Source organism: Calonectris borealis, chromosome 1, assembly GCF_964195595.1.
Source record: "Calonectris borealis chromosome 1, bCalBor7.hap1.2, whole genome shotgun sequence".
Classification (NCBI taxonomy): Eukaryota; Metazoa; Chordata; class Aves; order Procellariiformes; family Procellariidae; genus Calonectris; species Calonectris borealis.
Genome location: NC_134312.1, coordinates 67,931,152 through 67,947,093, shown reverse-complemented (window position 1 = coordinate 67,947,093; position 15,942 = coordinate 67,931,152). Strand labels below are relative to the sequence as shown.

The window sequence follows — 15,942 nt, the reverse complement described above, 5'->3', positions numbered from 1 at the left end:
TGTAGCCAGCAGGCTAGAAGATAGCAAGAGTTATCTACGTTTGCTTCTCCAAGCTCAAGGCCAGCATTAGCCTTTGCAAGGTCAGGGAAATGGAGCCAACTCGCCCTGAGAGGCTGCTGTGCCTCTGGTACCTGGGCACTTCAGTTAACTTGCTTCCATCCTTCATCCAGCACAAAGAAGGGAGTCTCATGGAAGCTTCCTTATTTCTTCTTTACATTCTTGTAGCTCTCCCAATCAATTATTAAAGCAGCAAACCTCTCTTGTAGGAACTTCATAGACATTGTTATAAATATTTTATCTAAAAAAATTATTTCATCAAGTATCTTAAGGTTTTTGTTGTTGTCGCTTCGTGTTAAATGTCAAGTAAAATCTAATTTATTTATTTTAACACACACAGAGACCTTCAGTGGCTCACTGCATTTGGGAAAAAACAAACAAACAAGTACTGCCATTCCTCTCAGACAGCAAAGTAACTGCTAAGAAGGGAGGGCAGCGCCAGTGCCTCCTGGATACCACCCTTTTCACCGCAGCAGTGAGTAAAAATAGAACAGCAGCCACACGCTATGTTGACCGGACAATGGCAGATGCCACACGCATGCTTTCCCAGAAGATACGGGCAGGTCGGATGAGATCCCAGCTGCCGTGAGGCAGTGGGGTGTCACCCTGGAGGAAGCCAGCAGCAGATCAGGCCAGTTGTGCCTCACAGCTGGAGGGTGCGGGGCTGAGCCCTGGCTGGGGGTGAGGACGTCTCCCTGGGCCCAGTTTTGAGATGTGGAGCATCCTCACTGCCCTGGGGGGCTGGCTAAAAGAAAGCTTCTCTGGTCTGGAGGGAGACTGGGCTTCTATTCAGGGTTTTCTTACAATCTTTTCTGTCTTCTGCTTCCACAGTCCTCCCTGAGGCTGTGCCTGTTGGCTCCTGGTCAGTACATCTGCTATCGCGCATAAAAGCAGCAGCCTAGCGCTCTGCTCCAGACAGCTAAGCAAACAACTTGGACCTGTTGGCACACCGGGGTACATGGGCCAGGCTCAGAAATAAGGGAACCTGGAAGTGAGCAGGCTCCTGCCCTGGAGGGCTTCACCCCAGCCCCTGTCCACTTCCCTAACCCCAGCTGGGCTTATGCCCAGGTCAAATATGTGAATGTTTTCATCTGAACATTTCAGCAGAGCCAGCAGACATCCAAAGAGCACTGAGGGGAGCCAACCCCTGATGCACTGTGGTTTTTGTCACTGGCAATAGCCCCAGAGATGAGCATACTGGCAGAATCCCTAAGGAAATTGCTGTGTGGCTTTTACCCCACAAGGTAAAAAAGAGTTTCCTGCATCTGTCTTCGCTGCCCCTCTTTCCCTGACATTTTGGACATCCCCACCATTGCCAACAACTCCTGCCACTCCTCACCCAACGGCTGCGTCATCAGCACCCAGTGCCCATGTCTCAGCCTTGCGCAGGAAGGAAGAGCATTTCTTTCTTTCCCCCTTAAAATAAAATAAAAATAAAGTCCCTAAAAGGCATTCTGTCCTATTTTAAAATCCTAAAGTTGATCTTCTTAAGCCTCGAAGGGAGATAGAGTGAGTGAGCGAGACCAAAGCCTTTAAGCTAATTAATACCTTCCCCTCCCTACTGCTCAAAGAGATTTTTTTTTCTAAAAATACATCCATAGCCCATTTTCAATGCTGTCTTCCTTCACATCAATGTCCCCGATAAAGCAGAGGAGCTGAGCTGTCATCTCTGTCTCAGGATCTTCCCCTCCCCTCACTTTGAAACTGGGATAGGGAGGGAGAGAGGAGAAGAGGCCTTGGAGTCTGGTATCTGGGCAGCTGTCCTATAGGAAGGGCTGATGGAGGCAAGAGTATAGCCAGGCAAGAGATACAGATGAGACCTCACATGGGTGGTCTCCAAAAAGCCCCTTCCCTCTGACACAGGAGTAAGAGCCCAAGTGAAGGGATCATCCACCCCAGAAGGTGAACATAACACTTGGCTTTGCTTTCAGAATATAAAAAAGCAGGTGGGCAGGAAACACAAAACCAGCTAGAAGGACAGCAGAGGTGGGTCTGTTTTATGCTAGAGAAGACAATCTTTGTGTGTGTGTGTGTGTGTGTGTTGAGGTGGGAGGGCACCTCTTGGTGCCATCTCTTTGGAAAAGTACTCATCCATTCCAGGAAGATCCCTGGGTTTAATCCCTCCCTTCTGCTCCCTCAGAACTGCTTGGTGTTTCCTTTAGTAAGCATGCGCCATACATACGCTACCATACAGGTGTATTTACATGTGATGAGGTCTGCTGGGTCTCAGCAGAGGTCTCTGGTACAATGCTCCAATATAACAACAGAAAGAGTTTTGGTGTTCAGAGTGAGGCCATCTTTGCATCGTACTGCAGCTCAGGACAGTCTCTCCTCCTCTCGAGCTCTCTTTCACTCGTGCACTCCCTCGCTTGGAACCGGCTGCTGCAAGGAGATAATATTTGAAGAGCGATGAGGAGAAAGCATGGCAAGTGGTGCAAGTTCTCAGCTCCAGCTTAGCAGGCAGCAGCAGCGGTGGCAGGGGGAACTCCACCCCTGGGAGTGCCCCAAGGTCGGGTCCTTGGCACGGGTGAGTCCGTTTCTCTCCGAGGCTGGCGAAGTTTTGGGGTGGGTACAAACCTGTGGCCAGGTAAACGCAAGGCAGGGAAGGAGGTCGAGGAGTAGCAAACGGAAGACACAGTGCCTATAAAGCAGCAGGTCATCAAGCCTCTCAGGAACAGGCTAGCAAAGTGCTACATGGGCACGGCACGAGCACAGGAGGCCAGCTGGGCTGGCAGGGTGTGAGGATGTGTGAGCATGTAGGTTGGCAGTTTCTATAGATGGCTCCTCACAATTAGCATCATCTTGAGGGGAGACAGGGTAAGAGTTAGGTCAGTCAGCTTTTTTTTTTTCTTTTCTTCTTCTTTTACTAAAAAATAAATCACAAACTAGATCTCTGGAGGCAGAAAGGTCCCCGGGAGGTGCTGGAGAAGGGAAGCAGGGAAGTCTGTGCTGTTTTGGTGCTGGTGGTGTGGCTACACGAGGCTGCGTGAGCCACTGGAGTACCTGCGCCTCTGAAGCAGGGAGCTGGGGGGGCAATACTGGTGGGGGTGGTTGTAGGGAGGTGGTGGAGGTGGGAGGGGAGGCTGATGGACCAGCTTCATGGGGGTCCCGGGGAGCCCACTGCCCACACCACGCCAGGGGGTGGAGGTGCAGGAATCGGAGGTGACATAGCGTGTCAGAGTCTGGTTGAGGGCCGGCTCCATTCGAGCGAGGCACGGCTTGTCCAAGACAATGACTTTGACAATCTGCTGGCACTGTACAAGTGTCCCCGCCGAGGCGGGGTGCGAGGGCACCAGTGCTGTCTCCAGCCGCTCCCGTGGCATGTTAAGACGCGTGCTGGGCTGCATTCCACTCTCGGGCCCCAGGGCGGAGTTGTGCTGGTACGTTTGAAGCCTGTTGTGAATTGACACCTAGTTTAGAAACAGCCAAAGAAGCATTAAATGTTACAAGACTTTTCCCATCTGCTGCTACTGGCTGCCCTGAACCCCCGCCACCAGCCAGCCTCACATGCATTAAACCCTCCCCCGCTCAAAAAACCAGAACAGGCCCAACCCCCGGCTGCACAGCCCCATCGTCCCCATCTAGGCCTAAGTGCCCCTGTCCTTTCCATCACGTCAAAGGCGGCAGGGCCGGCGTTCCCAAATGCAGTGCAACTTTGATTATCCAAACGGCACAGGGAACGCAAGTCAACTCTACAAGTGGAGGCGTCCGTGAATTCTCATGGTAATGAACAGACCTCAGAGGTCATGCCCTTGTCCCCACCAGCGAAAAGGAGAGAGGAACCAGACAGCAAGGTTTCAGATAATCGAGGTTGTACATTTCAGCAAAATGACGGTAGCTGAATCTGAGATAGAGAGAGACAGAGAGACTCAAGCCTTTCCCAGCTCGCTGCCTTTCTGAGTAGGATGGTACACCACATGACTGGCTAATCTGTTTACAAAGGAGAAAGCAGAAATCTGACATACTCTAGCAAAAGGCAGCTCCCTCTGATCCGTTTGATGGTTTGTCAGTGAAAGGAAATGATTTTCAAAAAAAGAAAAAAGAAAGAAAAAATGCCTGTCTAGCTCATACAATGATAAAAGAAATTAATGATGAAATGGCAGCAGATTAGATAATCTTAAAGAAATGGAAATGCTCCTCTGCTGGCAGAGTATTACTTGGGCAGCTGAAAGGGGTAAGGGAAGCAGGAGGTCATCAGGGTCCCCACAGAGAGATGCTGATAATGGAGTCAAATAAGGGAGCTCACTGAGTCCAGTTTGAAAAGGAGAGCTAGCCTGGACTGGAGGTCCCTAGAGGGGGAAGCACAGCAGGAAAATGGTGCTTCCTGAATGGTGGATGAAGTTATAGTTCCTCCTGGCAAGGACATGGGCTGATGGAGACCCCAAACCAGAGCAAAGTTGCTGGCTCAAAACAGAATGCCAGTCAAGTGACAAACCCTGGGTAGGAAACAAGTGCTTGCGGATTGGCATGGCACTTCCAGCTAGGCAGGGGTACAGATGGGCAGATGGGATAGTGGGGGTGCCCTGATGGTCTGGCATGTTGGGCAGCAGCACCAGCAGCTGGGAAGGAGAAGCTGTGGAGTGGCCAAGCTTCCCACCATGCTGGAGGAGGAGGAGCTCTCTGTCCCTACTCAAGCATGGAGGTTGCTCAGACTCACTGCACAGCAGGACATAATATTGTGTCAATATTTGTTCAGGCAGTGGAACATCCCCTAGGAAAAACTGGTTGCTGGGCCATGAAGTGCTAATGACATTAGGATACATGGAAGTTACTCTCCACAAGGAAATACTCCTCCCAATGGGGATAGGAAATTGGTTGGGAGAGGCACCTTCCCCAGGAAGGGGGTGTCTGCAGGGAAATGGGGTGCTCTTCAGGGAAAAGAAGCAGCACCCACTCCCCACAGAGAAGCTGAACTCTTCAAGTAAATATACTACGACAGGAGGGGAAAGAACTACCCTGGAAAAGGGCAAATTCAGGACAATGGAGATATTCCAGACAGGGAGAGAGTAGGAAGTAGTAGATAAGATTTTCAGTGTGAAGATCGCATTTTCCTGTTTCCTCACAGGCAGTAGGAGTACGGGTGTCTGTGAAGAAACAGGCAACCCACTGGATGCTAGACATCCCTGCAAAGATAGATGTACACAGGACAGCCAAGCTCCTTACTAGGAAGGTGAAGCTCTAGGGAAAGTCTCTGGTATACAAAGGCCATGCTTAATCCCCTTCAAGGGGGGGATGGAGAGAGAGAGCTGCAGAGATTGTGCAGGAAAGCTGGGCTGCAGGGAATTTGCATGTGATGCTGCATGGAGTTAGCATGTCAGGGAAGTCTTTAGTGGGGTTCTCAGTCTCCCCATAAGCAGTGGGGTGGGTTAGTCTACAGCGTTTGGGAGCTTGGTCCATGAGGGATGTTACAGTTATAAAAACGGATTGAAAATGCTTTGAAGTTTAGTTTGGATTTGAAAGTTGTATTACCCGTCCTAGCAGTAACTTTTAATTGTATCTCTGGAAATTGGTAAAATTGTCAGTCTGGCTGGGGAGGCATTGATTAAAACCTGAGAAAAGAAACAACAGAGAATGTGAGAAGAGCTGAAGTGAGAGAGAATTACTTACCTCAGCTGCTCTGCACTCTACTTACCTCCACTGTGCTGTCCGAGACCTTCTCCCCCAAATCCTTCTTGCCTTTAAAATAAAACAAAAGATCTCACTCATGAGGTCTGTACCTCTAGTCAAGAGCTGGCCCTCATACTATGGACTGGAAAGCTAAAGGGAGAGGTACAGGGCCAAACAAGACTCTTGACTGCAAGAACAAATCCAGACCCTCCTGCAACCTGATAGCTGCTTGGTGGGGTAGGGGAAGGCCCCTTTGGAGTCCTATCCTTAGGGCCTCATCTCAGTGCCACTCTAGTGAGTTGGTAGCCACTCACCTCTGCACTTGATTTTTGCTAGCATACAAGCCAAGGCGTGAATGGACACAAAGCCTTTGATACAAAGGGGCTGGTCCAGAGCGCTGCTGAAGAGGCTGGAGGAAGTTGATAGTGCAGTTACTGTGTTGCACCAGTTCAGGGAAGAAAAAGTGGGCCAGGTTCTCCAGCAGTTACCCATGCTCCATCAGTAACGCCTCTTTGCTAGATGATACAGCTACAGACTGGGTAATGAGACTTTAATGGCTTTTCTAGGGTATTTGAAGAATGCATATGTTCTCATATTTCCACTATTGCCCAAGGCTAAAGGATACAAAACTGATCATTTCTTTTTGCAGTTATTCTCACAGGAATCAATGAGAACACATTTGCAAAGGCAGCACTGCTTCACCAAGAGAAGTTGGGTGTCCTCTTACCTGTTGGAGAGCCTTGCTTAGACTGCAGTTCCATCTGGGCTCCGTTGGTCCTTAATGACAGAGTCTTTGCCCCTTGCTGTTTCTCCAGTTCCCCTGCAAGACAGACACGCGGAAGTGAATGAGGAGAGGGATGGAGGGAAGGACACCAGCATATTGAAGGAGCAATATGGGAAGTCAGCAAGGAGAATTAATGCAAGAAAATGACAAGAGAGTGTCAAGCAGGGAGGGAGAGAGGAACAGCCAAGAAAAAAACAGAAACTGGAGAGGACTTGACATGTGGAGGAACTTGTATATCTCCACATGACTTTCTATGTATGACCTGTATTTATACAGAATAGGTTATTGCTGCACAGGAGGGGACCACTGATGCTGAGCTACTTTGGCTTATCAGTTTATACATGTAAAGGCCATCAAAGGCTACATGGACATCTAATCTGTGTAAGACAGGCCACAGCAGGACACAGTACAGACTGCTTGTCCCTAGACATTCCTGGAGTGAAGAACAACTCTGCTAAGGCTACCAGACCTGTCCTGTACTTCCCAGCTATCTACAGATCATATTTGCATAGTCAAAGGAGTATGGGATGGAGAAGAGTCTTCTGGGTCTTTCAGTCTAAGCTTCGCTGTTCCAAGCCGCTGTATCATACACCCTGTTTGATAAGCATCGTAAGTTCTTCCATTTCTCCTGCTGGCAGATGGTCACAGAGCCTGACTGCTTTTTCACCCTATCGGTGAACACAAGAACAATCCTGTGCAGACTTGTGCTACTCATCCTCTTTCCCCCTGTTCCTCAAGAACCCATTTCTTTTACCCTTTCTCCTTTGTAGACACATGCAGTGTGATGGCATTGGAGTGTGAATTGTATTAGAGGCCCTTACATTCAATTCGTATCTGCTCCAGCTCTGTCACTTCTGCTATTGACTCTTTCAGATCTTCTACAAACTTCTGCATTTCCTCAGCACCCAGAGCACAGAAGTGTAGTACCTGTTTCTTCTCTGAGCCCGAAACTGGAGTCACCAGTGTGATGCCATGGGGGTAATCTGTAATGAAGATGTTTCAACAAAATAAAAAGGCATTAGGCATTCTTGCTGGAGTAGTTGGCTGCTTTGGTACCTCTGCAGGACAAAGAGTTTCCAACCTGAGTTCAAAGGAATGGCATACTTAGAGTTTGTCACACTGCAAACTGTGGGAACCTGCAGCATTTCAGCCCTCCAAGAGAACAGAATGGCCAAGCTGCAGCAGCAAGGCAAGTGCCACCAGCACCCCAGCGCTGCCAAACCCAGGAAACTCTAGCTCTTAGGTACACTTAGCACAACATTGGCTCTGGGAACCCCAGCACAAAGGTAGGACTGTAAAGCCCTTCTGAATCTGTGGAGGAGTAAACAGGATATGTAAGAGGTCAACAACACTTTTTCTCCTGTGGGAGAGGCAGCAGGAGAGGTTGGCTCCTGGAGTCAAAGCCAGAACAGCCATTAACATCCACAGTGGCAGGACTTCTCCCCAGTCTCTACTTCCATCAGCAGATAACATGTCAGGGGTGTTAGCACAGCATAGGTGGGGGAGCTCATTGTGCTGTGCAGAGAGAACCGTAAAGAGAAAGATGTGGGTTCAGAGGTCTCTGCTTAGTACTCCCCAACAGGCAAAACACACGGGAATGTAAATGAGAGGACATGTCCAGAGAGTGAAAATACCACAACAAAAGGCCTTGTGTTTTAAAGACAAGGTTGGGTGCAGGGAGGTGGTGGCTGGAGATTTAGCCAACAGAAGCAGGAGAACGAGAGTGTGCAGAGAACTTGCTATGCTTGTGACTTGACTTTCTCTACCTTCTGCTCAATGACCAGTGGTTTCAATCCCCTTTCTCCTTCCCTCTTACCTTTCTCTACATTTATTTTCTCTCTTCCCCTGTTCTGCTTTCTGTTCTCCTCCACTGGTCCTGCATCTGCCTGCCTTTCCCACCCTCTTCCTTTATCTTTACCAAACAAGTCAAAGGACCAATCTGCTATTTACTGCCAGCTCTCAGCTCCCCCTGTTTGTTGTCCCAGGCCCCTTTTCCCACCCTGTGTCCGTCTCATCTGTTCAGATCACAAGCTCTTTAGGACGTCTGCTTTTCTGCCTCTACAGGGGATACACAACAGGATGCCTTTGCCAGAAGATCCTGGCACTCCCAGGATCATCACGATACACCTGAAAGCTGATCCCAGCTCTGATGGTGCCTCCTGGGGATGCTCAGTTATGAATGACTCTTTTGTACACACAGAGATGTGAAAGCCTCTGCATGTTGCACAGGGTCGGGTGTTGAGAGAATGACTCATGCTGCCAATAGGGTAGAGGGAGGATGTAAAAAACTTAGTATAGCCACAGTGTTGCTACAGTCTTCCTTCCTTGCAGCGTGTTCTGCAGGTGCTCACAAAAACCCCAGTGGGCATCAGCCATGCTTGGCTGGGACTGCTGTGCAGCCCCTCTGCCTGCGCCAGCAGGAAGCCTGCCTGTTTCTGGAACTCTTCCACCACACAACCAGCCTCAATCATGACACATCATGGATCTATTCCCAGACCATCAAGGTCAGGCTGACTAGGGCTGGCCTCTTGCCATGCTTTGGTGGGTGCTGTTCCAAGGGCTCTGCTTCCGTCTTGGGAAGCTTTCAGCGCAGCACAGCATCGCACAGTGCGGGGAGGCGGCAGCAGCACCTGAGCCTTTATCAACGTCAAAGGTAGAGATGGGTGTTTTGTGACTTTGGGCATGAGGGGAGAGGGACTAAAGCTGGCAGCTGCAATTTTGTCAACGAGGTTCTCCACTTACAGTTGGCTCCTGAGAGCTCAGTGAGATGTATCTGGGGTTTGATTCCATCATTGCCCCCACTAGCGCGCTCTCTGCCACCATGAGAAGCCAGATCCTTCAATGAGCTTAAGTTCAGCCCTTCTGCAGGTGCTCAGACCCAGCGAGAAGTACCAGGAGCCTCTTCTCATCACACTGTACCTGCACAGTGATCTCAGCACCAAGCCTCAGTTTTCTCCCCTCCACTTTTAACCCTGATGGAATCTCTCTTCTGATGCAAACTCACACTGGGTGACACAGGCCCCTCCCTCCTTCTCCTTTTTCTTGCCAAAACCCTCCAGGCAACCAAGGAGCAATGAACTTACATTCATTCTCAAAGAGATGGAACTGCATCCCTAGCAGGCCGACCGACTTGCAAAATGTGTACGTTGAGGAGCTTTTCTTCTTGGGGCAAAGCTTGAGGATCTGTTGGAGGGAGAGATGCATCATTGGGCAGGGTGCTGGGGAAAGTGAGGCAAGAAGAATGCAAACTGTTCAAAGCAAAAAAGCTTTTTGCAAGCTCCGCTAATTGTACATGGGAGTAACACTAGGTGACTGACAGGCTTTTTGCCCAGAAAGCTGCCTGGCACGCTGCACTTGTAACAACACTTCTGAAATTCTGCATGCATAGCCCTGGGGCCCACTCAGCTCTCTGTCTCCCAGGGGTGCTGGCTTTTTGATGCCTACATTTCTGACTTTGCAAGTGTAATTCTTTTCACCGAGGACCAGATCAAAAGGTGAAGGGAAACCTGTCAGAAATACCTTAAAGCTGGGAACAAAAGCACGTATGAATGTTGCACTGCCCTTGCTAGTTCTTATGGATCTGATTTATCCCGTGGAGAAGAGGGATAGCAAGGAGCAGACCTTCTCTCCAGGTTCACAACTGCACAAAGGGGTGCAGAGGAATAGGTGGGGAAAGCTCTCTTGTCCTCTGCTCCTACAAAAGGGTTTGGGTTTAGTCTTACATTTGCAACATCCACAGTTTCATTCTGCCATTAAATTCAGCAGAACTTCCATCTTGTTTGGCATCCTTCCAGTCCCAGAGTACCTCTACCCTCCCTTGTATCTGTTTGAACTCAGTTGCAAGGTTGCTGGGGTAGGACACTTTTAAAAGTACTATACACATTTGGGGCTCCAGTAAGTAATATCTACTCTCCTACAGCCTTTGCAATGTTAGAAAGCAGTGGTTTTAAAGTGTCTGGCAGGAAAGATTTAAAGTGCGTGGGAGGGCTACTATAGTACAAACAGACAAAGAAATGAACCTCCCTGCTGGCAAAGGCATGAGAGAGAGCAATGACATTGCGTGGATGGCTGTGGGATGTGACAATTCATTTTTTCAAGGGTTAGAGGAGTTTTAGGTTTGGTAGGTTTTTAGCAGTGAAGGATCCAGAGCTGTGTCTTACAATGTTGATGGACCAGGAGATGGTCTGTCCTTAGGACAGGGGGGAAATGGATGTTGTGGACTGGTTTTAGATTTCTTTATAGAAATCAGGGTGAGTTTTATCATCGCAGTGCCTAATTGCCAGAGCACACTCACCACCAGCAGGTCATTGAAGAGAAAAACTTCCCTCTGGTGAGCTGCCTGCTTCTGCACTTTGTTCACATCTGTCACTTCGTACAAGCGGCTGCAGCAGACCAGCCGGCGATGGGGCACGGACAGAACCTGCAGAAGACCCACAAGAGCATGCAGGAGCTGAGGGAGGTGCCATTGTGGGTCTCCCCCACCCTCAGCCTGCACAACCCTGCCCAGTGACAGTAGCACGAGCCAATTCTGCCCACTCTGCCCACTCAAATCGTCTCCTCACCACCACTCCTCACCATCACTTTTCCTGCTGGTGCAATAGCAGGGAGAGCTATGCCTTTGTGACCTGGATAAATCAGAGGAGTGGGACAGGCTATAGGCAACCCTCTTGCTCACACGTCCTATCTTCATATACCTCTGCCTTCCAGTCACTGGGTGACTACATCCTCTCTCACCCCACTGGACATCTACAGGTTTCCTGGGCTTTGAGAAATTATTCTGCTGCTTTGGGGTAAACAGTAGGTATGTTTTTGCATTACAGATCGGTTCCTGCTAAAGAAGCTGTCTCTGCATTTGAGGTTCTGTTTACCCCAGCAATCCTTGGGGAACTCATTAGAGACAGTTGGGTGAAATTGTTTTCTATCACTTTGCCTTCCACTTCCTACACCCTCACAAGACCTGAAAGCTTGAAACACTGCAGGACTATCACTGGAGCATTGGCAGGCAGGACCTGCGTTGGCAGGCAGGACCTGCAATGAGATTCTTGGGCAAAGAATTACTGCACCAGATACTGTAAACTCTGGCCAAAGAGATCCCCCAAAATTAGGAAAGAATGAGAAAAAGGTGTTTGGAGAAAAAGGAGTAAATTCATCAAGACAAGCAAGGAAAGTATTACAGAAGAGGAGTAGGGGCATAGAGGAAAAAGGCAGAAAAGAGGGGCAGTGAGGGAGGTGGGGGTGAGAGGGGCGAGTGGGTGCCAGCAGGGTTATGGGTGCTCACCGTTTTCATTCCAACTATGGACTTCTCCACTTTGGTGACATAAGTCACGTGGTCCTCATTGGATTTTAGTTCTTTCTGCTGGATCCTCTCGTAGATCCCCACCACCAGTTCCCGTGGGATGTCAGCACCATCATCCACCCCTGCCAAACACAGAAAATGTTGGGCAGGCTAGGCAGGGAAAAGAGGAAAGGGAAGAACCGGTGGTCCCTGACAGGGAACTACTGCCTCTGCACTGTGCAGCGCTGGGAAGGCTGAAGGGAAAGAGCAATACTTCGCTTCAGGATGCCTTCTTTCTTGCTTTAACACACCTAATGCACCAGCAGGAGAGGCTGACATCTCTAAGGCCAATGCAGAAGATTTCATTATTCCTTTGCTCTGCATGGTGGCTCCTTTCCATGTGTTCCCTAAGGTTTTATAGATGCAATTTCACATTCATATACCTTGGGCCACTCAGCAGCAACCCCTGCATTGATTTCATATCATCAGAAGTGCTAGATGTGGAGGAGATCTATGATGGGATCCAGCTGCTCCTCCTGCCAATGCAAGTGTCAGCTCTCCTGTTTCCTTGGTGGCATCCACCATTTTCCTTCTGTGATGTTTCCTAGGAGTAATACTTTCCTGTTACTCTGTCTGTGATATCTCTGTCTTGGCCCTATCCCTTTCCTCTTTTACATCTCCTTAGATAACTCTCCAAATTTTGCTGTCTGACCCTTGCAGAGCCTGGCAGAAAAGTTTTCTTTCGCCCTTTCCTGGCCAAACACCACAAATTAAACTGCCAGTCTTTCCTCTGAACTGAATTCCTTCAGCCATTTTATATCGATTTTCTCTGCTTTCCCTCCAGCTCCCTGGTCTGAGATGTACTACCCTGAGTGATGCAGGTGAGGAACTGCTGAGGAATGGAGAGGCATTGTCATCTCCCGGCTCCCTCATCCACATCCTTGCAAATGTAGCCTGAATACTCTGTCTTTTTTCAAACACAGGCTGGTGAAGCTACTGACCTGGGCATTGGCCTGCAGGTGGGTCTGGAATGAACTGTCTCCCCTTGTCTGTAATGGGGTGACACTCACTTGCTCTAGTGAGTTGTGGTGTGTTACACACTGGAGGTGAGTGATCCTCATGTTGGCTGAATTCATTGTGATGTGAACTGGCAGATTTTCAAGCAACTGTAAGTGTAAGTTAACATAAAAAACCTTTTGAGTTAGTGCTATCAGCTGTGATACCGAAGGGGATGATGGCAGGTATCAGCCCCATTCAGTATCTCAGGAAATAACTTGAAAGAGGGCCTCAGTGTCACATTATACCAGTCTGAAATGGATGACAAATTGGGGAAGGTGTGGGAGGCTGAGACGACACTTTCTGAACAGCAGTCAGGACAAAGAAACAAGTCAAAAGAACTCAGAGGAGTTCAAAATCTAGGCAGGGATTTACACTGGAAAAACGTTGAGGGAGCTTCATCTGAATTGCAGAGAATGTGCGGTAAGAGACACTTGGAAGATGGCTGACCTAGGATCACCTAGGAGTCAACATGGCTGGGAAATTAGACAATAATTTGTCTAGACATGATGTCAAAAAGGCCAAACAATACTAAGCTGCATTAGCAGATCTGAAAATAAGGAGGCGGCAGTGGCTCTATATATGAGTATGTTGTGACCGCATCTGCAAAGTGCTTTGAGCAACCTATTACCAAGATGGGAAGGACCGACCTTGAAAAACAGAAGGAAATTGATTTGGGGAACTGATGTATCAGAAATTGCCAAGAGGTAATGTATGCATGAACTCTGTCAGGTCTACAGTTACTATAAGTAATTGCAAGCAATTAAGAAGGGGAAGATTTAGCCTGAATAGAAGGAAAATGTGTTCATATATTCAAAGCAGCAAGGAGGGGAAGGGCTTGTTTAGCACAATGCAGTAGGGTCTAAGAAGGATGGAGCTGAACAACAGGAAAATGTAATACAATGGACTGTTTCCAAGCAGTGAGATCTATTAAAAGATGAAACCATCTCTCAAGGAAAATGGTTGGTTTCTGAGAAGGCTGCACAACTTTCTGCGGAAGACAAAGCTTAGATTTTCCCCTTCCCCAGCATCCTAGAAGACACCTCAAAGGGCCCTCCATGTCTAGCTCACAGGGAGCAGCAGCAGCCCTGAAGAAAGGCAGCTCCACTAGGTTTTTGCTGCCTTCACCTAGGCAGAATTTAGAGCAGCAAGAGGGGAAAAAAATCAAAGTAGGACCCTCACCTCTCAGATTGCGAATGAAGTCCTCCAGCATCATCTTCCTGTCAGGCTTGATGTTGGGGCTGTACATGTCCGTATTGAGGAGAATGATTGCAAAGGCCAGGATGAAGATAGTGTCCGGGTTGTGAAACTGCTGGACCACATCTGGGTTACACATGCAGTACCTCTGGCTGCAGCAGGAGGGATGCACACACTTAACATGGAACATGGGAGTCTTCTGCTCCAGGGTGGCAAAGACTTCATCACAAGTGGATCAAATTCCTCCTTTCACTCCACCTCTCACACAAATGAGAAGGAACTGACTGTTCTCTGAAGGCAAATTTACCCACCAATGGCTGAAGTAGGCCACTGAAACTTCAGCCTTCTTGTCCTCAGGAACCAAAAGAGCAAGTGAGACTAGAGAGGACTACTCAGGCTGGTGTCACTATGTAAAGGTAATATAGGAAATGTCTACTCCAGCCTGCCTTGCTAAGGGCAAAGCACTCCTCTGGATGAACCAAGGGAGAACGCAGCACCCCTCCAAGCCCCAGTGCTGCTCTTCCTGTGAGTGACCAGTGAACAGGGAGACCCTTGCTGGCAGACATGTCAGGACTGGCCTCACTCTGGCCCTTTGTGCCCCTCATGCCACTGAACATCTGACAAGGACATGGCTCTGCCGCAGCAGTGGCACAGAAGACTCCGTGCTTCAGAAGCCCCTCTGTGATCACCTACTTTGGAAGGGAGGTCCCTGGCCTTCACTCCATGGTTGCTGCATCTTTTCTGCCTTGGGTGTGCTCTCTGCTTCCACCTGGTTGCAGCAGTGGGGCTGCAGGACCCATTCTCTTACCTGAAAGCCTCAATTAGCCGCTCGACCTTCTGCGCCTCCCCCTGCACGCGGATGTGGGCCTGGAATTTCCGCAGGGCTTCGTCCAGCTCCATGCCTGAGAAGTCCATCTCATCCACCACGCAGCTGTGGGAGGAGGACACAGCCTTCATCAGCACCTCCTCCCGTGGAGGATGCCAGGCAGGCTCCTTCACTGCGGTGCCAAGGCTCAGTCCCCAAGGGAAATACCATGGGAGAGGCCCTGAGACATCGTCACAGCTGCCCAGATCATACTTGAAATGGGCAGTAATTTCAGACAAGTGATTCCTGCATTCTACAGCAGGTGAGAAATTCTTGTGCCTAACCATATATATATACACACATATGTGTGTGTACATACACCATGATATATATCTCTCTCATATCATACTATATCCAGCATATATATTTACATATACATATACAGAGAAAGTGTATATATATGTATTGATATTTATCTGTATATATATAGATACAGATATCTAGACATCTATATTGACATAGATATTTAGACAGCTATATCAATACCAATATCAATATAGATATAGATCCATCTGTTTCTGCCTTTCCTATCATCTGGTAATCCTTCACACATTGTCCATCCCTCCCTCCCTCTCAGCACAAGCACTTGTTCGCTACCCGCTTATCCATCCTTTTCTTATCTCTATTTGCTGGCTTGTTCCTGCACTTGTCCTCTCCTCACCTTCCACTCTGTCCAGTATACATCTCCATTTGCAACCTGTACCTTCTTCACCATTCTTCACTCCCATTCAACCACTGCAGCAACAATGTTCATTATATCTTTAAAGACCACAGCCAGCTCACAGAAAATAGGAAATGGAAGCTGTTGTACAGAAATAACGTTGCAACATCAGCTGGCTTGTAACATCAAGGCTGGGTAAAACTCTGCCCATGTAGTCAAACACCAGGAATCCCCAACAATTCATTCTGTCCAAACCCCTATTCATTTTAGACATTTCTACCCATTCCACACAATCTTTTCCATTTCCACATACTTCAGTGCCATGCTTCCCTGTTATCTGCTGAAAATCCTTCACTTCATACATCTGGTATCACTTTTCCTTTCACAATGATGCGTTGCACACTGGTAATTCATAGCCAATTTAGATACCCAAAGAAGGG

General features: G+C 48.6%; 1 protein-coding gene across 1 annotated transcript in view; it reads right to left on the bottom strand.

Annotated features, from left to right (window-relative positions):
- Window positions 1–2,614: 2,614 nt before the first annotated feature.
- Window positions 2,615–15,942, bottom strand: part of IQSEC3 (IQ motif and Sec7 domain ArfGEF 3) — a 100,139-nt gene continuing 86,811 nt past the window's right edge. Inside the window, exons 6-14 of the mRNA XM_075158700.1 lie at window positions 14,785–14,907; window positions 13,962–14,128; window positions 11,727–11,866; window positions 10,743–10,868; window positions 9,532–9,631; window positions 7,270–7,431; window positions 6,392–6,484; window positions 5,690–5,733; window positions 2,615–3,467 (exon numbers count right to left, since the gene is read on the bottom strand). Coding sequence (XP_075014801.1) covers window positions 3,030–3,467; window positions 5,690–5,733; window positions 6,392–6,484; window positions 7,270–7,431; window positions 9,532–9,631; window positions 10,743–10,868; window positions 11,727–11,866; window positions 13,962–14,128; window positions 14,785–14,907 — 1,393 coding nt within the window. The 3' untranslated portion in view covers window positions 2,615–3,029. The remainder of the gene's footprint in view (window positions 3,468–5,689; window positions 5,734–6,391; window positions 6,485–7,269; window positions 7,432–9,531; window positions 9,632–10,742; window positions 10,869–11,726; window positions 11,867–13,961; window positions 14,129–14,784; window positions 14,908–15,942) is intronic.